Source organism: Microcaecilia unicolor, chromosome 1, assembly GCF_901765095.1.
Source record: "Microcaecilia unicolor chromosome 1, aMicUni1.1, whole genome shotgun sequence".
NCBI lineage: Eukaryota > Metazoa > Chordata > Amphibia > Gymnophiona > Siphonopidae > Microcaecilia > Microcaecilia unicolor.
Window position 1 is genome coordinate 149,259,278 of NC_044031.1, and position 23,637 is coordinate 149,282,914.

The 23,637-nt window shown below is 43.4% G+C and overlaps 1 protein-coding gene across 7 annotated transcripts in view; it reads right to left on the reverse strand.

The window, feature by feature from the left end:
* ETV1 (ETS variant transcription factor 1) overlaps positions 1 to 23,637 on the reverse strand; it is a 210,364-nt gene that overhangs the window by 57,925 nt on the left and 128,802 nt on the right. For all 7 annotated transcript variants that reach the window (XM_030201254.1, XM_030201263.1, XM_030201247.1 and 4 more), the window contains one exon: positions 1,808 to 1,876. In XM_030201254.1, coding sequence (XP_030057114.1) covers positions 1,808 to 1,876 — 69 coding nt within the window. The remainder of the gene's footprint in view (positions 1 to 1,807; positions 1,877 to 23,637) is intronic.

Consider the following 23,637-nt stretch of genomic DNA (forward strand, 5'->3'; position numbering starts at 1 on the left):
GAAAGAGAGAGAAAAAGATGATCCTTTTACGATTTGGGTACATCTGGTGTACTACCACTGCAGACAGAAAGTCATGAAAGTGGTCTTGGTCATGTTATTTTACTGAGCTATGGACATGACCATGCAAAACAAGCAATTTTTGAGATCATGGGGGGTGGGGGGGGGGGGGGATTCTTACAGCCATGCAAAAGAGGTGAAGGTCTTCAGCATGGAAGGTGTCCGAAAAAACAGGGTGCATTCAAAAAGATGATATTCTGACAAATTAAAAACTTAGTTGCAAAGTACGCAGGAGACTGATAATGTCGAGAAACGTCAATGGTACACTGAAAAGGTAAGTAGACACCAAAAGACAATAAGAGTTCAGTGACACATTTATCCAGCAGAGCAGAAGAAACAAAAAACTCAGAGGCTGAGGAAAACAATTCTGTTCCAGTGTCATCAGATATCATTCATTAATGTGCCTGACTCAGTCCTGCTTGTCAACAGAGAATACACACAATCACTTCTATTTTATATAGTATATGCATAAATTTTGCTGGTCACTGTCACTGTGCATACTTTTATGAGTGGGATAATTTTTAAAAGGCACTCAAAACCAGCTCAAGGGGTTGTGGCACCCTGAGCCAACTTTTGTGTTTGTACTCCCTTGATGTGGTCAGTCTTATGGTATGAACCATGTGGCTAGAAGGGCACATATAGAGACTCAGCAAATTTTGAGTTTGGTTTAGGATTTGGCACCGAAACCAACCCGAAATCTGGGTTCACATTTTGGCTGAAAATGCCAGTGCATTTTCGGCTGAAAATAAAACTATCCCCCCTCCCCTGTGATCATTCTCCACCCCCCATCATAGCCCCTCCACCCTCCCACTACCCGAAGTCCCTCCCCCGGGCTACTTTTAAATGCCCTTGTGGTCTAATAGTGATGCCCCCTTGGGTCACCTGGGCCTAACTTTTAAAACTCCTGGTGGTCCAGTGGCCTCTTCCAGGCAAGAGTGATCCTCAATTGCTCTTGCCACATGGCTGCTGGGACTTATCTGTGGCAGATTCATGAGACTGCCATGGGAGGTCCCAGTGGTCATTTTGGAATTGGAACCAGATTGCTCCTGCTTATGCTGGTTCCAATCCCAAAATGGCCACGAGGACCTCCCGTGGCAGTGTTGTGAGTCTGTCATAGGAAGTCCCAGCAAGAGATTCAGGATCACACTGAAGAGGCGACTAGACCACCAGGAGTTTTAAAAAGTAGGCCAAGGTGGCCCGGGAAGGAGAGAGGTGGGCGCCACCACTAGACCCACTAGGGCATTTAAAAGTATGGTCTTTGGGTGGCCTTCGAGTGGTAGGAGGGTGGAGGGGCTGTGGGACGGTGGGAAGAACCAATTTCATTCTCAGGTGAAACCAAAAATGGCAAATTTCAGCAGCTGATTTGGTTTCAGTAGGCCTCTAGAGACTCATACCACATGAATGGCCACACACCAAAAAGTACCTAGAGGCAATGTACATGCATACATGCATATATTGGTACATTCACAGAAAAGTGACTTTAGAACCTTTTCCCCACAGAAATCTCCCCCCTCACCCCACCCCATCCCATGTCACCCGTTAGCAAAACCATGACTCTTCCCACTGTGCACTGAATACTGCTCTGTGGCATACCCAGCCATTACCAACCAGGGGTGAAGAAGATCAGTCTTCGGTACTTAACTAGGAACCACCTGCACTGCAGTGCACATCCCTTGCTTCCTGAGCCACTGGACCATCCCCAATGTAAAGCTTTATAGAATCAAAGCAAAGGATAGAATGTCAAACTTAACTTCTGTCCTGTTAGAGTGAGCCAGGAAACCTTCTTGCCTCATATAAAGGGAATGGCAGCTAGGCACTTCTGTAAGAAAAGAAGAAAAGTGTCAAAAATTTAAATGGGTGCAAGTTATTAATACAGCAGATTGCAGACAGATGGATAAACAAGAACAGGACACAAGATGCAGCAAGAAGGAATCTGTCAAAAACAGCATTTTAAAGATGCATGTGCAATGAACAGCCAAAAAATACTAAAGGCAAGATCACTGACCATGCCTAATGCAGGTATTTGAACTTCAAACTCACTAAGCATCAGTAACCAACAAAAACCCAGGTTAAAATTCATTTATGAAAAACATTCTACTTTGTACTTCCTGTTTTTAGTCCCATCCATATACCTCTCTACAATCAACTTAAGTCGTCAATTCACCCCTGGCAGTTTGCACATCTACTTGGTGCCCAAAGGCAGTTATTCAGAGCACAGAAAAAAAGTATATATAGCTATTATTTTTTCAACTTTATACCAGCTTACATTATGCTCCTCAAAGCACAATGTTATTTGTATGGATGATGTTTGGACAGATACATAAAAAATATAAAACAAACCGTAAATCAAACATAAATAAAATAACAACCACATATACTAAAATTAATTTGAGATGGACAACAGTCATTGAGGGCTTCATACTTGCCAGGTTTTCAAGCAAAACACCTCTTTACAGAAAATCCAATTAAATTATTCCTAGTTCTACCTTCTTTCACTTTCATCCTTTGACTCCTCATTCCGGAGCCTCCTTTCCATTTACACCATGGAGGTATTTAAATGTCTCCATCATATCTCCCCTCTCCTGCCTTTCCTCCAAAGTATATGTTTAGATCTTTGATTTATAATGAAGAGCATTTACCATTTTATTAACTACCCTTTGGTCTGACTCCATCCTGTTATATCCTTTTGAAGGTGCTGTCTCCAGAATTTTACAGTCCTATATAGAAGTACTATAACCTCATTTCCATGCCTGCCATTCCTCTCTTCTTGTGTCAAGCATGATTCTGTTTTTATACCTTCTTATGTTTAGGCAACTTAAGCTCATTAGACATGACTATCCCCAGATTCTTCTCTGGTTTCTCGCACAGAATTTCATCCTTTATACTATTAAAGAAAAGACAACGGAGTAGTCGAAATGGCAGGATGTCTTTAATAAGCAATTCTTCAAACTGACTCAGCACAGACCGTGTTTCAGTGACAGGGCCTGCGTCAGAACTCTGTAAGCATGCGCTTAGTCTAGACAACAAACTTGCAAGATATCACATCAAACATATAAACGGCAAGTGACCGACTCACCTGCAAATGCGCAGTAGAGACTTCCCTCTCTGTCCTGCCCTCGCGTCAAGATGTGATGACGTCAGAGGGCGGAACAGAGAGGGAAACGGAGTTGGACTGATGCTGCCGCTGGAGCCTGGAAAAGAACATCGCGAGCACCAACTTCCACCCTTCCCCTCCATCCCCGCCGCCGCTCCCGCCCCCCTCCGTATCGGGCCCCCTCTCACGGAGGTGGAGGCGCTGTCAGGTCTGTGCAGGGGGCCCGGCACGGAGGGGGTGAGGGAGCGGCGGCGAGGACAGTAGCTGGAAATCTCGCCCGTTTTTACGGGCTTAACGGCTAGTGAGAACATAACGTTTGGATAGTTTGTAGCATACACATATAAATGACTGCAGATACTTCTGCAATTCAGAGCTTGCCAAACACGTGATATCACATCTCGTGCTCAACTTGATCCAACTCTCTTGGTTACCTATTAAAAAATTAGGATACCAGTTAAGCATGGTATCTTAAAGAAAACATTGAATCTCTTTGAGTGATACTTTGTGGGAAGGTAATGCCTTAAAAATGTTCTGTGTCCCAAAAATGGCAAAGAGATTAAGATCAAATATATGTATTTTATGCCACAGTCATATGATAAGAGTGCGGGTTTGTGTAACTCAATGAGGGAGGGGAAAACTAAAGTTGAATTTAGCAAATAAAATATTTCTATCAGGTGAAGGCTGTTTAAAACTGTTTAGACTGCTGTGTTATTTCCTTTATTTATTTAAGTTTTTCTATACAGCTTTAAAGGCCAAAACGGTTGGTTTAATCATGCATTGATAATGAATGTGACTGTTGGGCAGACTGGATGCACTATGCAGGTCTTTATCTGTCGAGGGTGGGGGAGGGGGGCAGCAGCAACCCAGTGGCGAAAAAACTAGGTACGCTACTGAATATAACAATACATACATAAATTTATTAAAAATGTGATAATTGCTTACTGGTTACTGGTGAGACTCTACCTAGAATACCTCATGAGAGACTCCTGAGAAAATTAAGGAGTCATGGAATAGGAGGCAATGTCCGGCCAGAGCCGGTGGTTGGGAGGCGGGGCTGGTAGTTGGGAGGCGAGGACAGAGCTGGGCAGACTTATACGGTCTGTGCCAGAGCCAGTGGTTGGGAGGCGGGGCTGGTGGTTGGGAGGCGGGGATAGTGCTGGGCAGACTTATACGGTCTGTGCCCTAAAGAGCACAGGTACAAATCAAAGTAGGGTATACACAAAAAGTAGCACATATGAGTTATCTTGTTGGGCAGACTGGATGGACTGTGCAGGTCTTTTTCTGCCGTCATCCACTATGTTACTATGTAAGAATTGGTTATTGGACAGAAAACAGAGGGTACGGTTAAATGGCCATTTCTCAATGGGGTGAATAGTGCAGTGCTGCAGGGATCTGTACTGGGACCAGGGCTATTTAACAGTGGAGGAGTGGTCTAGTGGTTAGAACACTGCTCTGGACATCCAGAAGTGGCTGGTTCAAATCCCACTGCTGCTCCTTGTGATGTTGAGCAAGTCACTTAACCCTCCATTGTCTCAGGTACAAACTTAGATTGTGAGTCCTCTAGGGCCAGGGAAATACCCAGAGTACCTGAATGCAACTCACCTTGAGCTACTACTGAAAAGGTGTGAGCAAAATCTAAATAAATAAATAAAATGTTTATAAATGATCTGGAAGAAACTAGTCAAAGTTGCAGGATCAGGAAACTGGAAGACTGAGCATTCAAATGGTAGATGAAATTTAATGTAGACAGATGCAAAGTGATGCACAATGGGAAGAATAATCTGAATCATAGTTATCTGATGCTAGGCTCCACTTTAGGAATCAGTACTCATGAAAAAGACCTAGGTGTCATTGTAGACAATATGCTGAAATCTTCTTTCCAGTGTGCGGCAGCAGACAAAAAACCCAAACAGGATGCTAGGATTAGAAGAGAGGGATGCAAAAAACAACCAAAAATACTATAATGCCTCTGTATTGCTTCATGGAGAGACCTCACCATATGTATTGCGTTCAATTCTGGTCACCATATCTCAAAAGATATAGCAGAATTAGAAAAGATTCAAAGAAGAACGACCAAAATAATAGAGGGGATGGAAATGCTCCCATATGAGGAAAGGCTAAAGAGGTTAGGGCTCTTCAGCTTGGAAAAGAGACGGCTGAGGGGGGATATGATTGAGGTCTACAAAGTCCTGACTGGTATAGAGCAGATGATTGGAGTGGAGTGGAGGAGTGGCCTAGTGGTTAGGGTGGTGGACTTTGGTCCTGAGGAACTGAGTTCGATTCCCAGCACAGGCAGCTCCTTGTGACTCTGGGCAAGTCACTTAACCCTCCATTGCCCCATGTAAGCCTGCCATGAGTAGGAAAGCGCGGGGTACAAATGTAACAAAAATTAAAAAAAAAATGATTGTGAATTAATTTTTCACTCAGACCAGGGGACACTCAATGAAATTGCATGGAAATACTTAGCGTATCTGGATTTTAAAAAAGGTTTGGACAAGTTCCTGGAGGAGAAGTCCATAGTCTGTAATTGCAATGGACATGGGAGAAGTCACTGCTTGCCCTGGGATTGGTAGCATGGAATGGTGCTATTACTTAGGATTCTGCCGGTCACGTGAGGTGATGCTCGAGGGACGACGCTGAGCTAAGTTCCTCTGAGCCCCCTGGCTATTCCCCGGGGTCTTAACAACAGCGAACATCACTTGAATTAAAAATTACATTCCCCTGGGGTGTTGGAACATACCCGCTGTGCTTTGGGTGACAAATTTTTCAACATGGCGGCAAGAGAAGCTCACAAAGACGTGAGGGAAGGCCGTGGAAGATAAAATTGTGGCACCCTCAAGCCCAGTGGGGCCCTCCATCTCCTCAGCGTGGGTAACGGAGATTACCTCTGAAACGACAGTGGACCTTTTGGAAAGGCGCTTGTCCCCGATTGATTCAAAACTGGGACGCATGCCCAGCTGGAGGAGCTTTCCAAGGAACGCGGGGCATTTCAGTTGAGAACGGCCAAGGTGGAGGACAGAGTCACAGTGGTGGAGGAAACACAGAGTACATTGCAAAAGAAGATAGCTATGCTGGAGGATAAGGAGAAGGATCTTGAAAATAGATCCCGCAGAGATAATCTGCGTCTGGTGGGCCTTCCGAAATCCTTACCTGATAAAAACTTGGTTTCCTGGAGCTTTGGCTGGCAAAGGAGGTGCACTTGCCGATGGGCAGCGGCCCGCTGAGAGTGGAGCGAGCGCACAGATTGGGGCAGAGGCAAGCGGCACAATCTAAATCGAGAGTAGTAATAACTCGGATCTTGAACTATGTCCATAAGCAAGCCATTGTACAAGTAACGAGAGGAGGAAAAACGCTACAATATGATAATCAGAAGATTATGTGTTTTCAAGACTATTCAGTGGGAGTGGCAACTCAACGTAAAGCTTTTTCACCTATTTGCTCTAAGCTCTTCACTCTCAAAATAAAGTTTGACCTAATGTATCCGGCGACTCTCAAGATCACTCACAATGGAACAGTCCAGTCATATACCGCTGCAGAAGAAGCTCGTGCTTTCCTGCAGCGTTTGGAGATGCTGCTAGCACAGACGGGGTACACTTGAGTTAATAGGAACTGATGTTTTGCCACAACCAGGAGGAAGATTTCATGCCTTAGACATTATATGGCCGCCCTAGACCAGTCGGGCCTACAGGTCCCCTTGGGTTCTCGAATTCGGGATTTTTTTCAAGGAGTTTCAGATTTAGGATTTTCAGTATCAAATTTACATAAGGCCTTGCTAAAGGGGGGACCAGAGAGGGACTTCTCTTCCTTGAAAACAAAATGGGCAGAGGAACTCGGTGTGGCTTTGGGGACCTGGGATGTGGCTGCCACCATCAGGAGTATTCCTGCGTTGACTAAAGATGCAAGACTAAGGGAGTGTGGGTATAGAGTAGTGCTTTGGGCATATATGGCTGGGGCACAACTGGCGCATGTGGGGGCATGGGGAGCATATAAATGTTCCAAATGTAAACAGTCCACTCACACTCTCGCACATGCTTTTTGGAGATGCCCACAAGTCAAATTCTTTTAGGAGCAAATTAAAAGATTTTTGAGTTGGCTTTTGGCTCGAGACATAGGTGGCTCGGAGGAACAGTTGCTTCTAGATGTTCCTAAGGCCTTCATTAATATGAATAGATTTGCTGTGCTCCTATGTCGTAAATTTGCCCTTGTAGCAAAAAATGTTATTTTGCAATATTGGACAGTAGCAGATACGCCGGCTTATTGGTATTGGAGAAATCAGATTCATTTATTGGCACCTTGGGAAGCGAAAGACGCAAGAGGGTCACCAAAGAGGTGTAAGTCCTACTTGGCAATTTGGAACCCTTATCTCCAAATTTTGAGTCCCCGAGGGCGTAGTCTCCTACTTAATAGCATGAGATAAGTTGATGGTATGTCACTCTTGCTCCAGAAAGGTGGTATGTTGAGTCTTGATAGCTTCTGAAAGGGGGGGATGGGTATAGAAGGGAGGGGGGACGTGGCATTTGGGGGGTGGAATAGGTGGGGGGGGGTAGGGGTAGTGGGATTCGGGTTGAAGTTTTGGGGGGGTTGTATGGTGGAAGTAGGGGGTGGATTTTATTTGATAGGGTACAGGCGGCAACTCAATTTTGTTATGCAATTCACTAGACGATTACGATTGGTATGCTGAACCTTCAATAAAATGTTGAAATATATTTAAAAAAACGGTCTAGCTGGGAGACAGGTGGCTATAAGAAACAAAGCCTCTGGCCTGGCCTCGTAGCTGGACTGCCAAATACTATATGACAAAGAGGGTGATACTGACCTGAGATTTAGGTGTCCCTGGTTTATAAGACTGCCTTGAAAGGTGATTGCATATGCTTTATATACCGCTAATTTAATACATAGATTTGCTGATTACAATCTTGGGAGAGGGTGGGTTCTGGGAAGGGACAGGTTAGGAAGAACAATGTTAAAAGGTTGAGGATATGACTATTATGCTGTTCTTACTCAGATATTGTGATTTGGCACCTTGTTATATTTGGAACGTGTTGACAAGTTATTTTGCTATACCATCAATAAATAAGTTGAAATATAATGAGGATTCTGCCAAGTACTTGTGACCTGGATTAGCCACTGCTGGAAGCAGGATGCTTGGCTAGATGGATCATTGGTCTGAACCTCTATAGCTATTCTTATAATACTGTATCCAGTTCTGGAGAATATACCTCTGAAAGGAAATGAACAGGTGGGTGTGTTCCAGAGAAAAACTACCATATGTACATACGTAGATATATGCCAGTATTCTAAATAGGATGTCAAATGGCAGCTTTACAGGGCTGAAAGCCAATTTTCACAATCCAGAGTATCCCTGATAAATATGAATGGGATATATCAGCAGTGGAAGCAATGCATGCAAATATATCTCATGTATACTCGTGAAGGATTTCCTGGAAAGAAGCCCAATTTGCAGCCCTCGGGGAATGCAGTTTGACACCCCTGTACTATATAATCACATCATGATATTTGATTGCTACTTTTAAAATGTGGTGTGAGCTGAGTATGCGGAAGAAGCCTAATGGTTAGTGCAGTGGACTAAGAACCAGAGAAACCGGGTTCGATGCTCACTGCAGCTCTTTATGACTCTGGGCAAGTCACTTAACTCTCCACTGCCTCAGGTACAAAATAAGTACCTATATATAATATGTAAACCACTTTGATTTCCCAAGCCCTTTTTCCTTACTATATTGGTCATACATTTTTACAGACCTGAACAGAATCCATGATAGCTGAAGACAATTCATTTTGTTGGTTAAAACCAACATCCAAACTCACTGGGTAAATAATTAGATCAGAACTGTACTGCGCATGGTTAAAAATACTTGTGTATTATGTTGTACTGTGCATTATTGTTGTGTTGTGGGTACTGACTGTGATTTTGTGTTTGGAGCCTATATGGATTATACTGCTTGTTTGGGTTTCCATGATATTGTTTTTATGTTAAAACATAACCCATTTTGGGCGCTATGAGGAAAGGCAGGCTAGAAATCACGTTATCATTACATTTAACATGAGCTTTACTGTAATAACATGGTTTAAATCCAACCCACAGAAAAAAAAATAAGTATATTTTAATAGTCCACAGAGGAATGAAAACTCATGAGAGAGAAGGGTTTTGTCATCATGAAGTAAGGCCTTGTTATTCTAAAGTGCTAACAGTTAATTTATGACTATCAGAGCTGGTCAAACACTAATCAAATTGTAGAAATATTTCCAAAGTGATTATTCAATCAGATGACTAGTATGGTTAATTAGGAGACATAAACACTGCTCTGAAGTTCATCAAAGTAATGACTTGCCCAGAAAAATTGCTGCTAATTAAATTGCCTGCTGCTTCCATTTCTATCTTATCTAATAAAAAGTTCAACCATAGAAATCTAGCATTTACAGATTCAAATTGTTCTAAATGCTCTACTAAGGCCTGGAAGTACCTTGACTAGTTAAAAAAAGGATACTTCAAAGCAGACATTTACTGAAATCTGCAGGCTAATTGAATCTTTTCCTCAGATGCAAGCACAGCTACTGGATCATTAACATCACAGATCTTGGACATCATTCTATTTCCAAAGGTGACATCTTCAAGGTGCACTGGCTTTGTGGGCTTTCCTTCAACCTCTTGGATCGCACATAGGGACATGTTTACTACAACAGCGCAGTAAGTTTTGGCATTTACCAAACCTTAAATGCAAAACTTAAAGGAGCATATCAAGTCCTGTGGAGTAAATGCAGGTTGTGTGCCCACCATCTATCCTGCATTTACTGCACAGGCCAGACACCTACCTCACCCGCGCTACCTGCAGAGCCATGGAATGTGGGCCCTGGTACTAACTTCCACTGAAAGGAAGTCATTGTGGTGGTACAACCCCCTACCCCCACCCCTACCCCCACCGTCAAAGAAAAGCAACCCCCTCTCCTCCATGCTTCACCTCGATCAATACTCCTTCCTGATCTGATCTAAACTCAGACTGACCCCTCTGCCACTCTTAGCCTAGAACTGCTGCTGCCCCATACATTAGACCAGTGGTTCCCAAACTTTGGCTAGGAGGCATCCCTGCCAGTCAGGTTTTCAGGATATCTACAATGAATATTCATGAGACAGATTTGCATGCACTGCCTCGACATCTCTCTCATGAATATTCATTGTGGATATCCTGAAAACCTGAGTGGCTGGGGTGCCGAGAGAGAGAGAGATTGAGAGAGAGAGAGAGAGTGTGTGATTCTATTTTTTAAGAGAGGGGCCTGCGTAAGGTAAATTTGGTCTAAGGGAGAGATTTGGCCCCCAGAGGGGGTCTTGGATGAGGGGGGTTCTGATCTTGGGATGGAGTTCAGGGATTTAGATGAACAGGGCTGTGGCCGCACTACTGGTAGTGCTAACTGCACTTAATGCCATCTCTTGAGGCGGTAATAAGTGCAGCTGAGCTACTGCAGTGCCGCCATGCCCTATTGTCGCCCATGTTTTGCCCCTACCCGTGTTAAGCAGCTAGCACAGAATTTTTACCATGCTGGCTGGTTTTCATATACAGTAGCTGTTAGCATGGACCTCCCTAATCCCTTATTTGTTCTGTTTCTGTTCTGAGTAGACTGCAAGCTGTGTTGAGCAGGAACTGTCTCTTATGGTGTTTGTGCACAGCACTGCGTATGTCTAATAGTGTTGTAGAAATAAGTAGTAGTAGTAGTAGTCTGTGCTAACAGTTACTGCATGCTAACTCCTGTGCTTTCTGCAGTTTAGTAGATGTGCCCCCTAGGGCCCTGATGGCGAACCTATGACATGCGTGTCAGCACTGAAACGCGTAGCCATTTTCGATGACACGCGGCGCAGCCGCAGTGTGGTCCGCCCTCCCTCCTCGCTCCCGGAAACTAACCTTAAAGCCTCCTTTCACGCCGCAGCAAGCAGCAACAGGGCAGGCCACTCCTTCCTTCCATGTCCCGCCCTCGCCTGACGTAACGTCCGCGAGGGCGGAGCACAGAAGGAAGGAGGAGAGGTCTGCCCTGCTGCTGCTTGCTGCGACGTGAAAGGAGGCTTTGAGGTTAGTTCTGGGCCCGGTAGCGGGTGGAGGGGGGGGGCCCAGCGACCTCGGGTGGGCAGCGATCTTGGGTAGGGGGGGGGCCCGGGGGCGGTCCTAGTAGCAGTGATTTTTCTCGAAGTGACACACCACCCGAGTTATGCTTGGTATTTTGGCGAATTTTGACACACCAAGCTCAAAAGGTTGCCCATCACTGCCCTAGGGAAATAAAAATAAACAGTCCCCTCTCATTTTAAATACATCTTTTCTCATTTTTAGGCATTTTTTCAGGTTTGTTTCACCTATTCATACTTTGCCTGCATACTGTACACATACTAGACTTTTTTTAAGCAGACAAATCAATGATATGCATGTTAATTCATAAGTATACGCACATACAAGTGATTTGCATGTAGTTTAAATTTTAAGATGCCCAAACCAAGTGTGTGCTTATCAATACACACCCCTTACCCTTACACAGACTACTTAAAGATTTCTAATTATCCTACTCGTAATGTACAGCTACCCCTAAAACATTCATCTTTCCAAAATCAGATCATGATTATAAAAACAGATATACAAAAAGAAAGTAAATCACAGAGAAAATCCAATACTGTTGCTTTTTTCTCAATGTAAGATCATTCCACAATCCTCTTACTCTACAATCAATATGATGTCCATTTATAATTATCAGTTTTCAATTATTTCATTTCCACTGATCCAATACCATACCATATTTCTCTTTTGAGGCTGATGTTAATAGTTGCATGACAGCTGCATACAAAAAAATCATTATCTGCATGACCAACATCTTGATAATTAAAAAAAAATGGCACATACTTGAAGCTTTCAGTGGCAAAGTGGATTCTAAAGAATATTAAAAGCAACAAAGGCTCAGGATTCTAAAACTTTCAAACTTTATTCATATTGCCTAATACGTGAGTCTAAATAGTTACATTAATAGTGGGATAGAAAGCTAGGAACATTTGATAAACAAACAGTGCCATTTTTAACTCTGGGTTCCTCACAATAACCCATCTGGCATATGTACATATTTTTCATGCTCTCTTTTTATGGTAGATTTATTTCTTGCATATTGGCCAAGAGTTCAGCAGTGTCATGTGCCCAGCAGGGACAGGTGGCAGGAAGTTAACTCAAGAATGAATCATATGTTGTGAATGATTCTGATGCTACAATTCACCCAGTCCAACAGGAGAAGAAATACATTTTTTATGACAAATATTATTAAAACACTTTAGCTTTTCCTGCGTAAACTTTTTTTAAATTTTTTGCAGGACATTTAAATGGCAGTTTTATATCAGGGCACGATCGCTTATATCACCCTAAATGGCCACGCCTAGATGTTTGCAAATACGCTATTGTATTTTCTACACATGCCTCCTTGATTCTATAAATGGTGCCCAATTGAGTGCATGGTTACAGAATAGAGTCACTTAAACACAAAAACTAATTGGCCCAACTGGTGCTTACTTGGCGATAACTATCAATAACTGGCCTCAACAAGCACCAATTAGAAGTTACTCACTAACTATTTACGCCCCATTCTATAAACAGTGCACATCTCCTAAGGGGTATGGTCATGGGAGGGGATGGGTGGGTCCCAGCATTTAGAATAGTTTTATAGAATACTTGCATTTATGCTTCTACATGCCAGTAGGTAGGTGTGAGCATTTACACCAGCCTTTAGCTGGCATAAATGTTGTGTCTAAAGTTAACAACAAAACAGAATGTCTAATATACTTCAAAAGACTTAAAAAAAAAAACAGAGAATCAACACCAATGGGGGGGGGGGGGGTTAGCCAATGAACCTCAGTCGTGATGCACTGTATAAGATGTCCTTACACACAAAGACTGACACACTTAAATCCTCACTGGCTCTTTCAACGCCTCCTTCCTGTGTTGTTTGTTATATTCAAATTCTTATTATGTGTGAAAATCTTATTAAATTATTCCTTCAAAATTATATCAATAGATTATTACTCATTTTTAGAATGTATTTTCAGATCAAGTCGGCATAGGGCTCTCTTTTCCGATACGGCATGTGTTTCTGTAGGTCACTTTATCAAGGAAATCCCCTCAATGTTAGCCTCCGCTCATCACGCTGACCGAGTTAATTCAGAGTTAAAGTGAATGTGCCTAATTGTTTTTGCTTCTAAAGTTAGGCATGAGAATGCAGACTTAAGTTTAAGTTCCACGTGAAACTGCAGTAACATATAGAACATGGATGATATAATGAACAGTCAGGTAACACATATTTAACATGGATTACATACAATTGGTATCACATATTGAACTTGAAGCTCCATATACAGAATTTGGGGAAAGTGATTACTTAACATGCATAAATGACTAAGATACTGACATTTGTGTGCAATATCTCTTAAAACTCACAGAATTACCCTCTAATCCTTCTGCTTTGGCAATGGTTTTAAGCTATAGTATTGGAATAGATGTTTGCTGAGGTATTTATAGAGAAGTTTGTGCAGACGTAGCAAACTGCAAGTGGAAAAAGCAATGAGTTGGGATGGTACGGGCGGTTAGCTTGACGGAGTTTAAAAAGGGGTTAGATAGATTCCTAAAGGACAAGTCCATAGACCGCTATTAAATGGACTTGGAAAAATTCCGCATTTTTAGGTATAACTTGTCTGGAATGTTTTTACGTTTGGGAAGCGTGCCAGGTGCCCTTGACCTGGATTGGCCACTGTCGGTGACAGGATGCTGGGCTAGATGGACCTTTGGTCTTTCCCAGTATGGCACTACTTATGTACTTATGTACTTATGTAAGACAACTCAGAGAGGTTCTGGCATCTGCTGGAGGATCTGTTGGATAAATCCTTGGATACAGTAATAGTCCTATAGGACTATGCTGCTTCTCTTAATATAAAGGAGACTGAAAACTACAGGCTGGTTAGTTTAACCTCAGTGATAGGAAAATATAATGAAGACTCTTGTGAAAGAAAAGATGGTGGCGTATGCTTAGAACCCACTGTGCTGCAGGATCACGGACAGCAGGGCTCCACCAGAGGCAAGCAAATATGATCAATTTCTTTGATGAAGTGATTAACGAATTAAATCAAGGACACGCACTGGATAATTTATACAGGTTTTGTAAGTCTCCTGAAGGAGGAGGCTCAGAAATAAACTGAACAATCTTGAAGTGAAACCCAAGGTATCTGAATAGGTTAGATACTGGTTCACTGAGGGACAGAATATATTGCAGGAGCGTAGTCATGGCTCCATCACTTTAGAGTCACGCTCACCCAGTCAATAGCAGGAGCACAGCCAAATGAGAGGCAGCATAAACACCTGCACTGCTTAGTGTCCACTCATGTTATCCTCTGGCCCCATCAAGAACAATCAGTCCTGGCTACAGCAGTAAATGAAATTCACTCAGAAGAAAGACTGCCCGATATTCAAAGGTAATTAACCAGCCAGGAATGGCACCTCGCTGGTTAAATACCTTCAAGCCGATTATCCGCCAATATTCAGCGGGAGATACCCGACTATCTTCCACTGCATATCCCGGTCACTGGATAGCCCAGTCACCGGCTATGTCACGCGACATAGCCAGTTAGCGTTGATTTTCAGCGTCTGACCGGTTAATAAATAGCAGGTCTATCTTTGGCTGCTAGAACTTAGCTGATTAGCCGATAAAATATCAGCATAACCGGCTATGTTTGCGGAGCATGAAATTCAATGCTGGTGGCTGGATACGGCCCCGGCACTGAATTTCCGGATTCGCTGACAACAACAGGAGTTAGCTGGTCTAATTCCTGCTGTCTCAATATCGGGGCCAGAGTGCCCAAGACGACATTCCTGGGGGCGATCCCGTTCAATATCTTTGTGAGTGATACTGTGGAGGGACTGGAGGGCTGGGGGCATTTGTCCTTATGCAGAGGGAGCCAAAATTTGTAAGACAATGAGCATACCTAAGGGACTAGACAGAATGAGATGTGATTTAAGAAGGCATGAAGAGTGTGAGCTAATGGTCAAATTCAAAAGGTGTTATCAGGCAAATTTTGGACGCTAGCCAGACAAACCTTGACATCTGAAATACTTCTTCTCTCTCCCAAGCTAAATGTTGGCCCAGCAAAATTAAAAAGACAGAAAGAGGTGACAGCAGGAATATTCCTGAGAAAGGTTAAAGTCTGGATATGTAAATAGCAGCATTTGCAAGGCTAAATAGCCAATACATGTGAATAGTGATTTTAGACAAATCCTATTTATATGTGTAAAAGCTACAGGATACACAGTTTGGAAGAGGATGGGTTGTGGGTATGTCATGTGTGTGGTTTAGACAGGAACATGAATTACACAAATATTCACAATTTTACAATGGAAATACTTGCATACTTTAAAAAAAGTTAGACATCAGCATTTACATCTGCTCCATGGCAGACATAAATGTAAAGAAAATGCTCATTTGGACCTGGTGTTCACACCAATCATTCAAAGGACAATTATGTTTATCTCTCTGGTGTGTTAACACCATGTCCGAATGTCTAAAAATAACAGCTTGTTCACATAGCTTCCAAACTGGCTATATTTGGACGTGCAGCTTTGCAAAAGACAGCACTTAAACATTAGAGATGTGCATTCATTTGAAACAAACTTTCCTGTTTTTCCTGATCAACAGTGTGCACTATTGCTCAACAGGGCACATAACTAAGAACAGGGAACATTATACAAGAAACAGGATGCACCACTGACAACAATACCCTGAAATAAAAATAATTGAAAATAAACCCCATTAAAAATCCTAAATAAAACAAACAAACAAACAAACAAAAAATCCTGTAAAGGACAAGGAAACTAAACTAAAATTATTGCCCTAAGCACATCTACTATACATGTAAGCGCCGACATCTACACAGACATCTAACCTTAGCAAAAAGATTTTGTAAGATGTAAAAGAGGAGAAACCAATCAAGATGCAAAGACTACTGTAACCCAGGTCTCACCACTACCACTAGATCAGTTCCAACCTCCGACCCACTACAGAAATGATAAGTACTAGCAGCAGCAGCAGGGTCACAGGGATAAACCTTCAGTTTTTTTCTCTATTCTCTATACATCACACGCTAGCTCACTCCACACTTTCCATTCAGCATAGTCCCTTCAGTTCAACCTTGGGAGTAGTAGGTCGGGGACTGGGATACTATAAGTAGGGGTTCGGTGATGCTTTACCAGACTAGGGAGCAAGTGTCCTCACCTCCGCTTCAAAGAACCACACAGTACTCCAGGGATGTTGATTTAATGCAACGAACAGGCAAACCATCTATTTTTTTTTATTTATTTTTGTTACATTTGTACCCCGCGCTTTCCCACTCATGGCAGGCTCAATGCGGCTTACATGGGGCAATGGAGGGTTAAGTGACTTGCCCAGAGTCACAAGGAGCTGCCTGTGCCTGAAGTGGGAATTGAACTCAGTTCCTCAGTTCCCCAGGACCAAAGTCCACCACCCTAACCACTAGGCCACTCCTCCTACCAATAACTCCTTCTGTCTATCCAAGATTGCGTAACACAATCTCAGTAGTTTTGTCCAAAATTTAACTTCTTTGTATTTTCCAAATATTTACACAATTTACAAGACCTCCTGTCCTTTACCCATCCCAGAGGCTGGTAATAATGCAAGGCTGCTCCTTACTCCTCTGATCACAATCTTTATCTCCTCAGGCACAAACTCTTTAGGCTGACCTTCTTCCAGCGATGTGCTTATCGAGCTGCAACCTGGCCTTGAACAGGTTCCTCCTGTCCTGCTTCGAGCTGGGTTCCCTTTACCCACCCTTAGCTCTCACTCCTTCCCAGTCACCACGAAGTGGGGCAGCAACCACTCCTCCCTTCAGCCTGAGTTTATTTAGCCACTTTGGGATCCCCCTCGCCACCAAGGATCCAGGCAGGGGTACAGACAACCAAAGACCACTTTCCCCCACAAGTCAGAGACATTATTACCTCCAGCTCCACCTCCCCCTTTCAATTAAAAAACAAACCCACTTTCTTTCTGCAGTTTATTTCAATACCACATCTCCTTGGGCACAGCTTCCTTCCCACTCAGGGACATCCCATGCTCTCCCCCAGTGACTCCAGGAAAAGCTGACACCTTCAGTAATCCCCATATAATGGGGAATTATATTACATTCACTTTTGTTTATATAATTGCACAGGCCAATAAAAAAGTGAACTCTCGTGCCCCGCCGGACAGAAAGTGGGCAAAACACCTTAAAATAAGGCTCTTTATCCCACCTCCTTCCTAAAACTGGTGGCTTCTGATAGTACTTAATCTTTCTCTGGAGAGGATTTTAATGCTAAATCATGCCCATGGCACTACTAGTCCTTACTATTTGAATACCCTCTCCCCCCTTCTACTCAGTTTTGCCTATGCAGCGGAAACATAAGGCATATCAAAAGCTGAACCTGCCATTTACACAGGTAATTTATGTCCATGTATGGCAGTGTTTTATAAATGTAAGTGCACAAATACCGGTGAATCAAATGGAGCACAGAGGACCAAGAAGAGAAACGATGCAGGATTTGGAAGTTACAGTAATAAAAATGTATTATAATCCAGAACATAATGGTGTGTGCAGAGGCCCAACATGGACTGTGTGTTTGGCAGAAATGGCTGTGTCAGAAATGGCTGTCTCAAACTGTTAGCATGCCAAATGAAATTCTGAAATGTAACCATTTTTGGTTGTATTTCAAACTCTTTGTGTCCAAAAGCTCTCACCACCAAAGAGAGTTTGAAATACAGCCGAGGACGTTTACACTTCTGCTGAAACATGGTCCACGCTGGGCCTTTGCACATGCCATTACATTTTTTGTTACTGTGGACGTCCGAGTCTTCCACCGTTCCTCTCCTAGGTCAATCTCCGCTCCATTTCATCGATTTTGATTTCTGCAAGGTTTTTCCTCTCTGCGTTTTTGGCTTAGAGTCTGAGAAATTAAATAAGAGGTGAAGTTTCATAGATGCATAAGAATGGCATTAACTTGGTCTTAAAAGGGACAAATTTCAAAGGGATTTCCTCAGGTAAGCCGGTATTTAATGGTGGAAAAAATCATTTTGAATACCATGGCTCCTTTTCTACAGGGAAAAGGAGAGGTGCTGAGAGCAGGGCACAGTTGAAGCCTGACCAGCAAAGTACACACAGAGGATTTTCTTCTTTTTTTTTTTTTAACTCCCTGTACATACTGCTTGGGAAGGAATTTTTGAAAATCAGCTTATAAGTCTGTAGGTAGAAAGTACCTGCAGACCTGCAAAGGATCTGAAAGTGACCTCAAAATATAATTAGTGTTCAAGGACTGTGGGGCCAATGCAGAAACCTTACGCAGACATCAGAGCGGGGATAGAAAGACATCCGCACACAAGTCTGTGGATGCATGATGCAGAAAAGGGTTTTACGTACAAGCTAACCCTGCATAAAGTCTTGCATTAGACACCAGTGCACAGCACATTGAAATGCAAGGTACTGAGGCTATAATAAGCTATTCTGTGCGATGCACAGAAGCACGCAGGAGGCTTCAAGACTGTAACAACAATGTGGCTTTAACACCAAGTCAGAGGTAGTGTAGAAGAGTTAGCTTGTTCTTCTGCAGTAGCATCTGCGAGGTTTTAATGCCTCTTTTTTTTTTCCTGCAAACGTACAGGACCAGACAATTTTTGCACAGGCTCTACAAAGACCATGACTAAAAATAAATAAATAAATAAAGACAGAACTGGGGAGGTGATGGTTCTGCACTAAGGGTAGCTACAGCTGCATGCAGGTCTGAGCACACATATGTGCATGAGTTGGAATTCTATTCCGCACTGAAATATCGTCGTTGCAAACATTTTATACACAGAACAGCATTCCAGCAGACGTGTGCCGATACAGTTTTCTGCTCAGACATGGCCACAGCACTAGCTGTCCTTAGTGCAGAAACTTGAGTGCATGCATCTGGTGTGCTCTCCCTAATCACTGAACAAGTTTTGTGCATCTCATATTTACATATTATTTGTTTATTACATCAGTAAGCACATATTGGGCATTGGGCTTGCTTTAAAAGCCATCAGAACGACCTCTTCCCCCTTTCCACCACCACCAAGTTAGTAAACTTTACGTGTCCTAGTCCTGAGCAGAACGTAAAGACTTATTTCTGATTAGAATAAGTAAAAATAAAATACTGCCGAAGAGCCAAAGCTTGAAAACTCTGAAGTGTAAAGATTCTTCCTTTGAACACTGAAAGTTAACTTTTTGTTGTTGTTGTTGTAATTTTATTCCTCATTTTGCTGGGTTACTGGAACAAAAAAAAAAAACCTTCCAGCTCTGCTTTTTCTTTGCTTCTCCTCCCCCTTTCTTTGCCTGAAAAATCTAAGCTGCACAAACACAAGCCTGGCTGGAGTGACATATTTGAATGGAATTCAGACCAACCAGTTCCTGTTTATCTTTCTCACTGGAGAATGTAAAGTCTTCCCATTCACTATACATTAGAACACTCTAAGGCGGTGAGGATGGTATCATGTTACGCACGGGCACAGCCAATGAGCATTAATCATTAGTTCAAGCAATCTTCGCAAAGGATAGCAGCTGAGGCAATGCTACACCCCTTCAACTTTCAATAACTAGACATTCCAGAATGATTTTTTTTTTCCTGCTCTGCCTCCATTTTATGAATGAAACACTAGACTATACAAAGTCCATTCATGTAAGAGCTAAGCTCACAAGGGCTCAGCCCTTGGGGATCAGTCAATCATAGGAGAAGAGTTGCGATTGGTTCGAGACAGGCCTCAGCCTTCCATTACTGATTTAAAACGCTGTTCCTGTCCATTTGACCTTTGCTAATGCACAAAGACTAACTCCAGGCTGTATTCTCAATTCACAAATCTAATCACTGGCCACTGCTACTTACTGTTAAGTGGAGATTTATGGGATATGTAGACATTTCTTAGAAGTAAAAAGAACTGTGGCTGACGGAGTTTACCAACCGAGATCTATTGTTTCACAAATGCAAAGTGCTTTTATTTTTACTCTGTATGCATGCATGTCACATACAACATAAGCCCTTCTCCAGTATTTAGTTGAAATTTTTGTCTTTGTACTATTGCATTTTGATATAAGAATAGCAATGTACGCTGCACTGCAGAAAACATTTTAGAGGCAACTTTATGGTTGCCTATTCCAGCACTGTCAAAGGTATACTTTGCAGAAACAAGGGTGGGTGATTTTTCATTCGTTGGGTCGCTTGCATGGAATAAGCTGCCAGCTGATATTACAGATACAGAGCTTTTTAAAGAAAGAGCATCTGGAGGAATATTTGTTTTCTCCAGCCTATGGAACAGTGTGATGTTTTTGACTACATACTGTACGGTATCAGAGAATGTTGGTGTAGAGTTTGGTGCAGTGGTTTAAAACTTGATTTATGTCTTGTCTTCATATGTTATTGGCTATGTATGCATGTAGACTGTACCCTACCTAGGCTATAGGCAGAATATAAACAGATATAAATAAAAATAAAACAAAATAAAATCTCTCTTCATTCAGTTTGCACAGTGATATTGTAATGCAAAATACTTTTTTATACACTCTTGGCCTCTATCACAAATGAGCAGCTGTGTAATACATAGTAACATAGTAGCTGACGGCAGAAAAAGACCTGCACGGTCCATCCAGTCGCCCAACAAGATAAACTCATATGTTGTACTTTTTGTGTATACCTTACCTTGATTTGTACCTGTCCTTTTCAGGGCACAGACCGTATAAGTCTGCCCAGCACTAGCCCCGCCTCCCAACCACCAGCCCCGCCTCCCACCACCGGCTCTGCCACCCAATGTGTAATGTGTAAATGCTCTTAGGATGTATGCCTTAGTTTTGAAGGAAAAGTACAGAGCACTTTGAGTAAAGCATGCAAAGATGCCGGCACACTATACAAGTTGGCGGGTTATTTGAAAACTGTCCCCTTGTGTATCCTGAGAAACTGGCTGGAATAAGGACATTAAGCAGAGCAAACATAAAACGAATGCTGATATGATACTCATGAAAGGCAAGACATTGCTTGATAGCTTGTAACAGCATGTAGCTAGCGTCAGATCCTATTTTCTTAAAACCTATATTTTCATGTGTGCAATGAAAAACACTGGATAAAACCCATTATTTCTGTCCATATAGAGGTCAGTTTTCAGCCTCTCTCAATCTGCCTCCTCCTCCACTGGTTTCACTAGGGTGTCTGGGCCGGCATCTCCTGCAAGATTACAGAGTTCTGTATGGTTCAGCCATGAAGCAGGCATAGAAGAATGAAGGTATAAAGTGCTGCTCACCTCCTGTTGAAGCAGGGGAGACAATAACGCAGCTGACGGCAGACAGGACAGGGAAGAATTGTCCTTGACACCAAAAGGAAAAGTGCCCCTCATGCATGGTGCCGCTGCACATTTCAAAACTTGGCCCAGAAGCTACTGAAATATTTCCAACTACATTTGTTTACAGAACATTCATATGCGCTTTCCTCTCCTGCTCAGACCAAATTTCTGGAGCTCAAAAGTGCTAACATGGTGCTTTCCTTCAAAACATATTCTTATCTACTGAAATGAATATCCTGGTTTCCTTCCACAGGGATCTTCTTTCTCTAAATTCTCTGCCCTAGAGGTAGATGCACTAAACGTTTTTCATCGTTAAATGAGCCCTCAGGGAAGAATTTCCTATCCTTTCCATGCACTTAAGCCTATTTTCCGACGACAGTAGCAGCTAACGAAAACGGAATGGAGATGAGCAATTAGTGTGAAAACCCCATTGAAACGACATGCACTAACCTTTTCCGATTGCCTTTACGCAGGAAAAAGGCAGGAAAACTAACGAGAGGTCTGGACCTCTCGTTAGGACAGCTCCGTGGCAGGAAAAAGTGTTAAGTGAAAAAATAAACAAACTTTGAGCCAATCCCAGCGCATTAGCAGAGCTAAAAGCGCTGTGATTGGTCCAAAGGACCTCAGAAAACACATAAAAAAATAAAAATAAAAAAGGATCGGGAGGGGGCAAGGGCGCTCATCAGGAGCGTCCTGTACGGACGGCCTTGCCCCCCCCCCCGCTGCTCCCCACTTTCCGCCGCTCCCCCCACCCCGAAAAAGCAAACTTCTAGAAGCCCCTGCCCCCCTCCCTTCCTCACTACTCTCTCACCTCAGCTCCGCCACCCGACATCCTCCATCCGTGCCCCGCCCCCTTTTGGGGTCGTCGCCGCCATTCCCCTCCTCCATCGGGCCCCCCTTCCTCTTACCGGGCCCGTGCAGCGCCTCTCTCCTCTGTCCGAAGGCGCTGCACGGGCAAGAAGAAAGCTGAATCAGCTGATGCCTGCCTTCGCGATGGCGCGTCTTTCTTCTGCTGCGCCCGCCCCTGTCTGACGTCAGTAACCTACGTAGGTTACTGACGTCAGACAGGGGCGGGCCCAGGAGGAGAAAGACGCTCTATCGAAGCTAGGCGAAGGCAGGCATCAGCTGATTCAGCTTTCTTCTTGCCCGTGCAGCGCCTTCGGACAGAGGAGAGAGGCGCTGCACGGGCCCGGTAAGAGGAAGGGGGGCCCGATGGAGGAGGGGAATGGCGGCGACGACCCCAAAAGGGGGCGGGGCACGGATGGAGGATGTCGGGAGGCGGAGCTGAGGTGAGAGAGTAGTGAGGAAGGGAGGGGGGCAGGGGCTTCTAGAAGTTTGCTTTTTCGGGGTGGGGGGAGCGGCGGAAAGTGGGGAGGGGGCAGGGGCTGCTAGAATTTTGCTTTTTCGGGGTGGGGGGAGCGGCGGAAAGTGGGGAGCAGCGGGGGGGGGGGGGGGGGGGCAAGGCCGTCTGTACAGGACGCTCCTGATGAGCGCCCTTGCCCCCTCCCGACCCTTTTTTTTTATTTTTGTTTTTATTTGGGAGCCATGTGCTTGCGATTTGACTGTGTTTTGACTGTTTGTGGCATGCGCAGAGCAGCTAACATAACGCTTGGCTGCTCTGCGCATGATTTGGGGGCCGATTAACGATGTGTATTGTGATTCTTTGATACATTGTACGTTTCACTACCGATCTCAGCATGTGTGACTTTTTTTTTTTGGTGCATTTTTCGTTATTTTAAAATCGTTAGGGACTTTAACGATTTAGATTTTTTTACGTTTGGTTGCTGCATCTGCCTCCTAGTGCAGAGAGTCTTAATGTTACATCATCTTTCAATTACCTCCACCGCTTTAGTACTAAATATTGTTAATGCTCTTGTGTGATCAAACTTTATCACCACCATGAATCTCTAGTGGGGTTAGCAACTGCTCTGCCATCACTGCCTTTTGAGTTCTAATCTGTACGGCCTCCTTCTCCATCAGACAAGTCACAGTGGCAAACTTTGCTTCCACAAGACACAAACCTCAACTGGGAACCCCCCTTTGGAGCTGATACTAGGTTAAATGGAAAGGCTCTGTACTGG